The sequence below is a fragment of the Biomphalaria glabrata genome, chromosome 1, assembly GCF_947242115.1.
Source record: "Biomphalaria glabrata chromosome 1, xgBioGlab47.1, whole genome shotgun sequence".
Classification (NCBI taxonomy): domain Eukaryota; kingdom Metazoa; phylum Mollusca; class Gastropoda; family Planorbidae; genus Biomphalaria; species Biomphalaria glabrata.
In genome coordinates, this window is record NC_074711.1 from 43,693,963 (window position 1) to 43,706,462 (window position 12,500).

Here is a 12,500-nt window from a genome sequence, read left to right on the forward strand (position 1 = left end):
ATTTGTAAAACTATGAGTGCAAACATTGAGGGATACAAATCTAAAAGAGTAAAAGAAAAAATGTTAAAAAAATATCACGTTGGCATATTTAGCGGCTCCATAAGCCGCTATTAATAGTACTAATGTGTATTCTATCTGTCCATCTGTCCGTCTGTCAAGTTTATGGGAGACTATATTAAAAAAGAAATACTTTTTGTACATTTAAACATAGAGTTTTGTTAATTGTCAAAAAATCATACTTTAACTTAACATTTCATAGGGAGATATTTACGATTTTCCATTCAATCTTGTTATATTTACAACAATTACTTGCATACAATTGAAGGTTTTATAGGTCGGTGTAAGTCAACATATTTTTTCAAAGTACATGAATAAACTGAAGTTTTATTTTTATTCTTTAAATTGCCTTCATCAACTTCTCTATGAAATATCATGAAGTCATCCTTAGGAATCTTTTATGTTACCAAATGTTGTCAAGTATGTTTAGAAAGTCTAGGCATGGTGACTATGTTACCAAATGTTGTCAAGTATGTTTAGAAAGTCTAGGCATGGTGACTATGTTACCAAATGTTGTCAAGTATGTTTAGAAAGTCTAGGCATGGTGACTGTGACAAGTCAAAAACTCGCTGTCAGAGTCACTCTAAATTATCACAGCATTAATTATTATTTTTCATTATTTATTTATTTTATTTTAATTATTTCCCCATCCTATCTCCAATTTCTTCACCCGCCCCACCTTTCCTCTCTACCAGGCTAGACTTAGTCCACCACCTTGGAGAAAATTAGGCCAGTCCTTTCATTTATCTGCCCTTGACCGGGGCAAAGATAGACACGTTCTCTTTAGTCTTATCCGCGGATGTCCGCCGCGATTGACCCCCCCCCCCCTTGGGTGGAATGTAGGTCACTCTTCCCCCCACGTCTCTCTTTGATCTAAGAGATTACACGGGTCAATACACCGCGTGGTACTCCAAGGTGTGACGCTTGTCGGACTTCACCCACGTGTAAGCTAATTCTTAGCCTTGGACGTTTCCTGTGTCCGCCCACATTTCCCAGGCATATATAAGTAGATTCAAATCAAGCCAGACCCTTTTCACTCCTCTATCGCTGTCGATCGAGTCTGGACTATATCATTTATTCTCCCTCCTAGAGGAATACCTGGTGCCTCCCTCAGGTGTCTGCCTATTGCCTTTTATCTATTGGATTAATCACCTATTTGCTATCAAGAATTACCTGCCTATTGCCTATTTGCCTACTGGCCTATCTATGTGCTTAGTGCTAATCAGTGCTGCACTTGCCTAGTTGCTATCAAGAATCACCTATTGCCTAGTTACTGGATCAACGATCCATTTACCTGCAGTTGTGCTTAGTGCTATTCAGCGCTGCATTTGCCTACTGAGATCTACTCAACTCTACTACTTGGCGCTATCGGCATTGCCCGCCTATTCGACAGCCCACCTGTCAAGCTATTAGGCGCGACGTCCCTATAGAGTCAGATCTGTGCGAGACGTCATAGCTACGCCAACCCTCTGCAACTCACTGGACATATCCTGTTACTCACACTGCCCACGGCAGATCAGCTCTGCCCGCAGTAACCTTGTGCCCACGGTATCCGGCCACCCGCCATACTGTGCCCACTACAGATACTAGAACTTGGGACTGAGACTCCACAAGAGCTATATCGCCGGCGTCCCTCTATCCGCTAGAGCGCCACCTCCAGCTGCAGAACCTCAAGCCAGGACCCAGCCAGCTGCGACATCAACAGGACAACCAGCTAAGTCAGAGGACAAAGTGACATACTCTCTTATTATGTGCAAGAGTGATGATTAAACATAGAATATACTAGAGATAGACGCAAACCCTCCCCCTTTTCATTATTATATGTATATTTATGTAAATAAATTTCCTTTATTTTAACTTTTGTATCTATCTTTCATTGCTTTGTCTCGTTGCGTGTCTGCTCCCGATTCATATGCTGATAAGTGGGGGTGTGATAGCATTAAAAATAATCATCCCCTAGACATTAAACGTGCCAAACACACGTCACATTTCCCCACCTGTCACATTTTGGCGAGCCCGTCCGTGGATTTAACCCATTAGTACAGCAGGCACGAACAGGCAGCAATAACTAAATTCCATATCAATATTTTTTTTCTAAAAATATTTATAAGTATCATCACTTTGCATTACCAAGAGTGTCACTTCTGTCATATTTTATTTATTACTTTTATTGCATTTCATGTGTAACATTTCCTTGCAGGAATTTGTGATTAACTTAGGCAGACACCACATTCCTTTTGCACTCTTTCCTATAACCAGCGACTCACTTTCGCTAACCCACTTTCTTTAATTCTAGCTCAATCCTATTATCCATTCTATCTGCCCCTCCACCATCCTAGTACCTCTCATTACCCACCCCTCATCACTATGGCCAGTGGCACGTTCTCCAAAGAGCACTCTGACTTAATGCAGAAAATAGCTGAATTCAAAGGAATAGCGGCCACCCTATTTAATGATGAGGCAGAACGAAAAAAATATGTGAGAGAACGTTTTGAGGCACTTGAAAAGAAAGAAGAAGAAAGGAGAAGGCAAAAGGAAAAGGAAGAAAGGGAAGCGAAGTTTAAGCGAAGAATGGAAGAGTTGGACAAAGCCCATGAGCAGAAAATACTAGAAATAAGAGAACGCTATAGACCGCAGAGATTGGAGCTGAACATCACACCGGCAAGACAAGACCAGGAAGCAGAGGAGAGCGGAACCACAGCTCATGTCCAAATTGAGTACACTGCCCAAACGGACTCAGAAGTTGCTGCTAAGGATGAAACTTTCATACTTTCCATACCTGATATCCCTCCTCTCGACAATTCCACATTGTCTACCCAGCCCAACCCTCCTGCTCAGTCCAATAGTCCTGCAAACTGCGATGCCCCAATCCAGCCCATGCCCTCAAGCAATCCCCAACCTAGAAAGGCACCAATCCAACAACCAGCCTTGCACAAAAACTGCAACTACCCAGCACGTAAGCCTCGTCATAACCAGAACAACCAAGCCCACCGTGACTGCAACAACAGCACGCGTGGCAACAAAACTAACCGTGCCTACCGTGACTGCAACAACAGCACGCGTGGCAACAAAACTAACCGTGCCTACCGTGACTGCAACAACAGCATGCGTAGCCACAAACCCAACCGCCATAAGCAGCAGGCCTCACAGGCTATTTCAGTAATGACCGCGGTCAACAAACCCTCTGAGTCTAATCAGCAAACACGGATTGATAGAACAGCGGGCGACCCATACGTCATATCAACACTGACTGTGGCCCCTGAACACACTGCCCTTGGCTCTACGAAAACGGAAGTCCTACCGGCACTTCCTCACCCTGTCTCATCTTCCCCCGGGATAGAGACCATTCTGGTTAACGGGCGGTACGTCCGGTCCTTATTTGACACAGGCTGTGCGGTAAGTTCAGTTATCTGCAAAGCACTGGTTGATCAGGCTGATCTTACAGATAGAACTGTGACGATTCAGTCCCTTGATCGTGAGATTCCTCCAAAGATTCTTCCTATTGCTAGGGTCCACGTAGAATGCAAGTACGTGCATGGCACCATTGACGCCGCCGTCATGGACACGCCAGTGTACGACTTCATTCTAGGCTCCAAATATGTCCCACTTGGAGTAGTCAACAAGCCATACTTCTCTCTGCCCGTCGGTAGATCGACGAAGCAGAAACGTGGCAGCAACCAGCAGGTTGGGAGCCCTGGTCGCCACACTCACCCGCCTAGTCCCGACTCATCAGCAAAGCTCAGACCACTCCACCCTGGCATTGACGTTGCTAGGAAGTCACGAGTTAAGTCGTATACCCGCGCTCGTGAGGGTCCACTTGACCCAGGCTACTCAGCCAAAAGCACGCATCCTTCCCTTGACATTGACAGTGTCAGGATGCCACGCGGTAAGATGAACCCTTGCTCTCGTGGACTCACTCCTCTTCATGGCTCCTCAGCCACCATTCCGAATCGACCTCCCCCTGGCATTGATTGTGTCAGGAAGTCACGAGGTACGCCGATCCCTCGCGCTCGTGAGAACACTTCTCACCATGGCTCCTCAGCCACCAATCATTATCAACACTGCCCTGGCATTGACCGTGTCAGGAAGCCACGATGTAAGCCAGATTATCGCATTCGTGGGGACGTTCTCAGGCAGAACTCCACATTCTTTATCAGGCCCCTCTTCTCTGACATTGATCGTGTCAGACGATACCGAGGTAAGCTGACCACTTACTCTCGTGAAGAAGCGCCTCACAGCGGCTTCGGAGGTAAGCCCCAACGAGCACACGTGCCTTGGGCACCCCGCCTAAGCCCCAATCACCCTCCCCAATCCGCCCCAGGAAGGAAATATTACTCACCCAATCGCCCAATCTACTCTCCCGAGCAACCCCAAATGTTTCACCCAGGTGACTACATACTCAGGGACGGAAAGTAGACCACGGACAGACTTGGACAGACTCTCCTCCTGGCATGGCTATCCCTTTATTTTCCAGATTTTTTCTAATGCTGTGATAACAACTGATCTTAAAGTTAGAGTGACATCAGTCTGCTCGCACTTTATGGATCTTTCTGCGATAGATCCATCTTGGCGGCGGCGTATGTGACAAGTCAAAAACTCGCTGTCAGAGTCACTCTAAATTATCACAGCATTAATTATTATTTTTCATTATTTATTTATTTTATTTTAATTATTTCCCCATCCTATCTCCAATTTCTTCAACCGCCCCACCTTTCCTCTCTACCAGGCTAGACTTAGTCCACCACCTTGGAGAAAATTAGGCCAGTCCTTTCATTTATCTGCCCTTGACCGGGGCAAAGATAGACACGTTCTCTTTAGTCTTATCCGCGGATGTCCGCCGCGATTGACCCCCCCCCCCTTGGGTGGAATGTAGGTCACTCTTCCCCCCACGTCTCTCTTTGATCTAAGAGATTACACGGGTCAATACACCGCGTGGTACTCCAAGGTGTGACGCTTGTCGGACTTCACCCACGTGTAAGCTAATTCTTAGCCTTGGACGTTTCCTGTGTCCGCCCACATTTCCCAGGCATATATAAGTAGATTCAAATCAAGCCAGACCCTTTTCACTCCTCTATCGCTGTCGATCGAGTCTGGACTATATCATTTATTCTCCCTCCTAGAGGAATACCTGGTGCCTCCCTCAGGTGTCTGCCTATTGCCTTTTATCTATTGGATTAATCACCTATTTGCTATCAAGAATTACCTGCCTATTGCCTATTTGCCTACTGGCCTATCTATGTGCTTAGTGCTAATCAGTGCTGCACTTGCCTAGTTGCTATCAAGAATCACCTATTGCCTAGTTACTGGATCAACGATCCATTTACCTGCAGTTGTGCTTAGTGCTATTCAGCGCTGCATTTGCCTACTGAGATCTACTCAACTCTACTACTTGGCGCTATCGGCATTGCCCGCCTATTCGACAGCCCACCTGTCAAGCTATTAGGCGCGACGTCCCTATAGAGTCAGATCTGTGCGAGACGTCATAGCTACGCCAACCCTCTGCAACTCACTGGACATATCCTGTTACTCACACTGCCCACGGCAGATCAGCTCTGCCCGCAGTAACCTTGTGCCCACGGTATCCGGCCACCCGCCATACTGTGCCCACTACAGATACTAGAACTTGGGACTGAGACTCCACAAGAGCTATATCGCCGGCGTCCCTCTATCCGCTAGAGCGCCACCTCCAGCTGCAGAACCTCAAGCCAGGACCCAGCCAGCTGCGACATCAACAGGACAACCAGCTAAGTCAGAGGACAAAGTGACATACTCTCTTATTATGTGCAAGAGTGATGATTAAACATAGAATATACTAGAGATAGACGCAAACCCTCCCCCTTTTCATTATTATATGTATATTTATGTAAATAAATTTCCTTTATTTTAACTTTTGTATCTATCTTTCATTGCTTTGTCTCGTTGCGTGTCTGCTCCCGATTCATATGCTGATAAGTGGGGGTGTGATAGCATTAAAAATAATCATCCCCTAGACATTAAACGTGCCAAACACACGTCACATTTCCCCACCTGTCACAGTGACTATGTTACCAAATGTTGTCAAGTATGTTTAGAAAGTCTAGGCATGGTGACTATGTTACCAAATGTTGTCAAGTATGTTTAGAAAGTCTAGGCATGGTGACTATGTTACCAAATGTTGTCAAGTATGTTTAGAAAGTCTAGGCATGGTGACTATGTTACCAAATGTTGTCAAGTATGTTTAGAAAGTCTAGGCATGGTGACTATGTTACCAAATGTTGTCAAGTATGTTTAGAAAGTCTAGGCATGGTGACTATGTTACCAAATGTTGTCAAGTATGTTTAGAAAGTCTAGGCATGGTGACTATGTTACCAAATGTTGTCAAGTATGTTTAGAAAGTCTAGGCATGGTGACTATGTTACCAAATGTTGTCAAGTATGTTTAGAAAGTCTAGGCATGGTGACTATGTTACCAAATGCTATCAAGTGTGTGTGGCAGGCTGAGAAATATGTCCGGGTTTGATCAAAATTAATTCAGAGGTCATCAGAAATCGATAGCCCACATAGGGTATCATTCAGTAGTTACCTCCCTTGACCAATGCTTGACAATTAACTTGTCGCTACGTCTTCAAACAAAGTTGTCGACTAGACCAGAAGTTTTTATTTTACAAAGCTCGTATCAACTCTGTCTGTCTGTCTGTCTGCCTGGTAAAAAGTGTGTACATGTTATTGTTCTTTAAAGTATGGAGTATGTTTAATTACGACTATCTAAGTGTTGCATCATGCGTGCTTTGTATTATGTAAAAAGTTGATATAAAAGATGTTTCATATGAAGTTGTATGAAAGTCGAAATAAAATACGTCTGTTATGTAATCCAGGCCAGTAAGACTACTTAGAAGGTATCACTTGACTAGATATTGATTTAAAAGGTAATAAAACGTTTTGTTGTGATGATCGTCAAAAACTTAATGTATCATATTAATCAAGAATTCAGTTCAATTCCTTTTAACAAAACTTTATGGAACCTTTAGGAACCTGGACGCGTACTGCGGATCTAAAAAACGAAAACGGCGCCAACGATTTCCCTAGAAAAGTAACAGTTGATGTATATCGCTCAGAAAAGAATTACTAGCTGGTTGGCCACACGGGGAAGGCTCTAGTTTGACCGTTATATTTTTTTCAAAGTAAAAAATATATAAATGTAAATTTGGCTTTAGAACTAGACTAGACTAGAGCCAACATTGGGTTAGAAAGTACTATCGCGTTCCTGAAAGAGTTATCGTGTTTGGAAAATGTCCGAATGTAAGGCATAGTCGGTTCAAGAGTTGAATACATTAATGTTCTGGAAAAGAAGATTCCACTTATATTAAGCTTAACTATATGGATACTAGACCAAACAGAGCCGGATTTACCCATGGGCCCAAAAGAGACCCCATAACTCAAATAGCTTATGGCATTTTCAAGTTTCAATACGGCACTGAAACCAAACATATAACAAGATATAACACTATATTCATATAATGTCAGTTAAATCAAACAACATCAAAGATATAACACTACATTCATATAATGTCAGTTAAATCAAACAACATCAAAGATATAACACTACATTTAATCTGAATTCAGTAAAACCAAACAATGTACAATATATAACTGTACATTAATGTAATATCAGTTCAACCCCAACGGCATTGAAGATATAACTCTGCATCCATTCTTTGCTATAGATCTCTTTCAGTTGGTCAATTCCCCACACCAGACTAAACGCGAACGTGAGGAGAAAAAAAAGGGGAATAACTTGGGAACAATCAACTCTATTAGATTTGACATCTTCTGCATCGCATGACCTTCTGTTCTCCCAGATATGCAAACACTTGATCTGCTCTGGCCAGAGCCAGAAAATACTTGCACTCAGACGTCACATAAAAAGATAGATCTTTTCTTGCTTGGAGTACAATGACATCCAAAAAAAAAAAAAAAAAAAGAGTTCTTATTACGTCATCATAAATTGTGTACACCCCCCCCCCCCAAAAAAAAAAAAAAAAACAACAGCTCGTGCTTCTAGACATTATTGGTAGGTCAGTGTAGCAGTAGTGAAGACACTTGACAGTCCCGAGTTGTCCAGCCTGATGACGTCAGAGCTCAATTAGTCTCAGATTGAAGCAGTGTGAAGCCAGTTATTTTTCTTGTCTAAATCAATTGGCTTAGACACGTTTTTTTAAAAAAGAATTTTGAAAGAGGATTAAATATAATTTTAGACACGTGACGTGCTTATCTTATTTTAGTTCGGAAACTAAATTCTTAAAAATGTTATAAAGAGTTAATTATATAATTTCATTAAAACAATAGGTATTTTAACAAATATATACATCCAATTAGTGGTGTTTTCCTATATTTCCTAGACACAGTGGGATGCGAGCAAGGGCGACGTAAAGGCCCAGCTACAACAGGGCTCCTTAATTTCAAGCTACCATTATCGATTATGCCCCCAGTGGCGTTGGTGCTTCCAAATGTGGCTGAATGACAAGCGTGCCAAAATTAAATTATAATTTCTGTGGGTGTATGTGTAAAAATAAATAAATCATAATAATAATAAAGAAAAGAAAAATAGAAAAAAAAATATTTTTTTCAATATTTTCTTGTACGTGAATTGGTGGCAAAATGGTAAAGTGTTTGGCTATCCTCGCGGTAGTTCACGAGTTCGAATCCCATTGAAAACTGATACTTTTTAACTTTGCCTTCCTTAAGATGGCCGTGGTATTATTTGAGGTAAGTATAGGCACTTGGTCGTTGTGCTTTCAATAGACAGGCGTTAGTTCATCTGCTGGAAATCGTCAGGTTGAAAAAAAACTTTCTCCTAGCACATGCATTAAAATGGGTGAACACGTTCTTACATAACTTCTATTGAAGTCGTACATTCGGAATGGCTGGATGGGTGAAATCTTCTGGGTGGGTGAACACGGTTCTTGAAAACGGCTCTAACGAATTTCTAGAAATTTGTTGGTGTATAGCGTTGGGAAAAGAATTACTAGCTCGTTGGCCCCACTGAGAAATCTCTATTTTGAGCGTTATAATTTTAAAGAATAAAATTTGGCTAGAGTACTAGAAAATATCTTGAACAGACATCTTTGGGTATTTCCGCATGTAGGCCCTAGTCATTAAAGAGTTTAATAATTGAAATGAATGTCCATTAACATTTTGCGCACTAAGTCTAAATGTAAGGACCTATCATGAAAATAGTATAAGGTCTAGTAGATTTATACATTTTCTTAACCAGGATATTTTTCTCGAGTGTTGTGGGAATGGGGTGGCTTTTTTTTTCAATCTAACATTCATTAGTTATTAAGAAACAAAATAATCACTCTGTAAGTTTTATAAAGGAGGTATTGTTTTTTAGATTATTACAGTTTTTATTTTAAATTCTTTTTTATTAACATTATTTTCAACCTATGAAATAAATAGGTTGAAGTAATATAAATAAAAAAGAGTATACGAAATTACAAGAATATTTGGACATCAACATTCGAAGACAGCCACCATTGATTTTTTAAATGTCTCTCCCTTTTACCCCCTCCAGTACAATGGGTTCCAGCCAAAGAAATGTAAAGACAGAGGTAGACCAGATTAAACCATCCACTCGTCTGTCTCATATTTATTGGTCTATCTTTACAGCATAAAAAGCATCGGAAATGATCCGCGGGTCGATCGTTGACATATAACAGCGGTATCGCTCACAGTCCACGCCTGGGTCAGGAGATACCCTGGCTTTTCAAGAATAATCTCAAACATGTATGGGGCTGGGTATCTTGGGGGTTTAGATTACTTTCTTTTTTCTTTCTGGCTTTCTTTTTTAGTGGCCATGAAAGAGGAATGGCCGCTGTTAGTTTTGTGTGGTCTATACGTCCGTCCGTCTGTCCGTCTGTCCCGTTTAGATCGCAAAAACTAGAAAAGATATTGAGAATCCAATATCATGATATTTTAGATCTTGTAAAATTCTGGTGCGACGGTACTTTTTTTTTGATGCTGTGAATGCGAATTATTTAATTTTTTAAATTTATATTTGCTAGCAGTTTTTTCCATTAAATTTCAGTATTTTTACAACTATTCAATATTAATGTTAAAAAACAACAACAACAGCGTGGACTATACTGGTTAAAAATAAACAAAATTATTTCATAAAAGTCCTTGTTACGTTTTTATTTTTTCCAAAATAAAATTAGTTTAAAATATGTATTAAATTAAGCATTGTCTGTTATACAAGCAAAAATCATTTTCAAAAAATTATTTACCTTGAAAAGAAGTCACATAATATATTTAATATGTATATAAGTCTAATATATTTTACAACATTTAATAAGAGATGTTTAGTATTAAACAAGTGGAGTGTCATTGGGGACCATAACGGTACATTGTCTACATTCAATCAATGGGTAAACAATGGGAAAGGCTTCTTCCTTGAGGCCTCGAATGAGTCATTAGCCTTTTTACCAAACCATGAATCAGATGCTCCTTTAATAACATCAGTTAGGCTCACACTAAACCTCGTCGAGATGTCCAAAAAGGTTCAAGAGAAACCTCTATTATGAACACTACGCAGTCTACGCTACTTCACGGGCTAAAAGTATGTTACGCCCAATTATCAAATGGTGCAGAACTGCTAATCATATTATAAATCTTTAATGTATCTGTAATGAGTGTTCATAGTTAACTCAATACTAAATAACACTATTTCACGCTGTAACGATAATTTAATGCATACATATTTAAAATTCATAGATTTATTGGACCGTATGAAACCAATAACCATGTCGTAGATTTGACCCTGACCAGATATTTTGTTAGTAACTCGGAGATATACTCGTTTTGATTTCTCTGAACGATTTCTTGTCCTCTGCTAGGAAATGTTATCAAGTGCTCTGGGTGGATACCTGGCCTCTAAGAAAGTAAAGGCTGTTATTTGTCTGGATGTCTTGCCTCGGAGAATGTAAAGGCGGTTATTTGTGTGTTTATGTGGATACCTGGCCTCGGAGAAAGTAAAGGCGGATATTTGAAGTCAAACTCTCTAAGAAGTAGTCCTATACAAAAGTAGTAAAAAATAATTAAATGATAGATTTCTTAGCTCTTGAAACATATTTGTCCATCGCTTTCTGTTTTGGTTCTCAGCAGGACTCTACAGACTCTACAGACTCTAAAGACTCAACAGACTCTACAGACATCAAATCTATTACAACAGTGTGTGAACGTGCCATAAGAAGAAAGTAGAACTCGAAGTAGAACTAGAGATCATGCTTGCACCTATTAAAGTAGAACTAGAGATCATGCTTGCACTATTAAAGTAGAACTAGAGATCATGCTTGCACTATTAAAGTAGAACTAGAGATCATGCTTGCACTATTAAAGTAGAACTAGAGATCATGCTTGCACTATTAAAGTAGAACTAGAGATCATGCTTGCACTATTAAAGTAGAACTAGAGATCATGCTTGCACTATTAAAGTAGAACTAGAGATCATGCTTGCACTATTAATGTGAGCGAATCCCTGCCCGCCAATGACCAATCTGCTACTATCAGGCAACGCCAAGCAGACGGTTGGACTAACTGCCGACCACCAGACGGGTCAGCAGCTGCATGTTTCTGGAGTGTTTATCGTTCTGCTGGAGCTGGCGCTGATCTTGGAGAACCTACTACCAGTGTATGTGGTGCTACTGTGGTTGCCGAATAGAGCTGTGAGCGACAGGCTGGTGGCGGCCTTCAGCATAGTTTGCATCTTGTCCGGTAATATTTCCAAGTTTTGTAATACTGTTGAAGCAAGAAATCTTTAGTTATGTATGGAAATGTCTTGTGTAGAGCTTACGGCAAACTTAAATTTAATGTTATGTAATTAACACAATCATACCTTGATATGTAGACATTTTTAAAAAACATGAACTATTTAGATGTTTTTTTTATATTCATAGCCCGCTTGACACTGTGTACCATAAATGTTAAAAGATAAAGTATTAACTTTATTAGCTTATAATGCTTTTCCTATTTCTTCCTATTTTTCTTTCTCTCTTTAGCTATTGTTCCAGCACCTCTTGGTCTAGCGTCCTATTTCTCTGGTGGCTGGTATGGAGGGGCGCCGACTTGCACCACTTACCAGGTGACGTCATTGTGGTGCAATATGAGCTCCCTTGCCCTCCTGACGTATATATGCGCCCACTGTAACGTCGCCGTCAGACACTTGTGCAAGCTGACGTCAGCAGAGAAACATCACACTCAGCATCTCATCTCCTCGTCATCGACGTCCCCAGGCTTGGACGTCAGGAATTTGAAGAAGTCGACTTCCTGTTCAAGACCTGAAGTCAACAACTCGGTCATTGCATGTCAATCAAAGACAGACGTAAAGAATCATCTTCCCTCAGATGTCAAGGATGACTCGCTCGCTATCAGAAAAACGGATTCTGAGCCAACAGTTTCAACAGATGT

At 41.0% G+C, this 12,500-nt stretch overlaps 1 protein-coding gene across 5 annotated transcripts in view; it reads left to right on the forward strand.

Annotated features, from left to right (window-relative positions):
• Window positions 1-12,500, forward strand: part of LOC106066393 (uncharacterized) — a 55,633-nt gene that overhangs the window by 33,593 nt on the left and 9,540 nt on the right. For 3 of the 5 annotated variants that reach the window (XM_056038063.1, XM_056038069.1, XM_056038076.1), the window contains 2 exons: window positions 11,196-11,807; window positions 12,092-12,500. The exon at window positions 12,092-12,500 is cut by the window's right edge and continues 550 nt beyond it. In XM_056038063.1, the coding sequence (XP_055894038.1) occupies window positions 11,582-11,807; window positions 12,092-12,500 (635 nt within the window). In that variant the 5' untranslated portion in view covers window positions 11,196-11,581. The remainder of the gene's footprint in view (window positions 1-11,195; window positions 11,808-12,091) is intronic. The other 2 variants (XM_056038056.1, XM_056038084.1) reach the window with 1 other exon arrangement.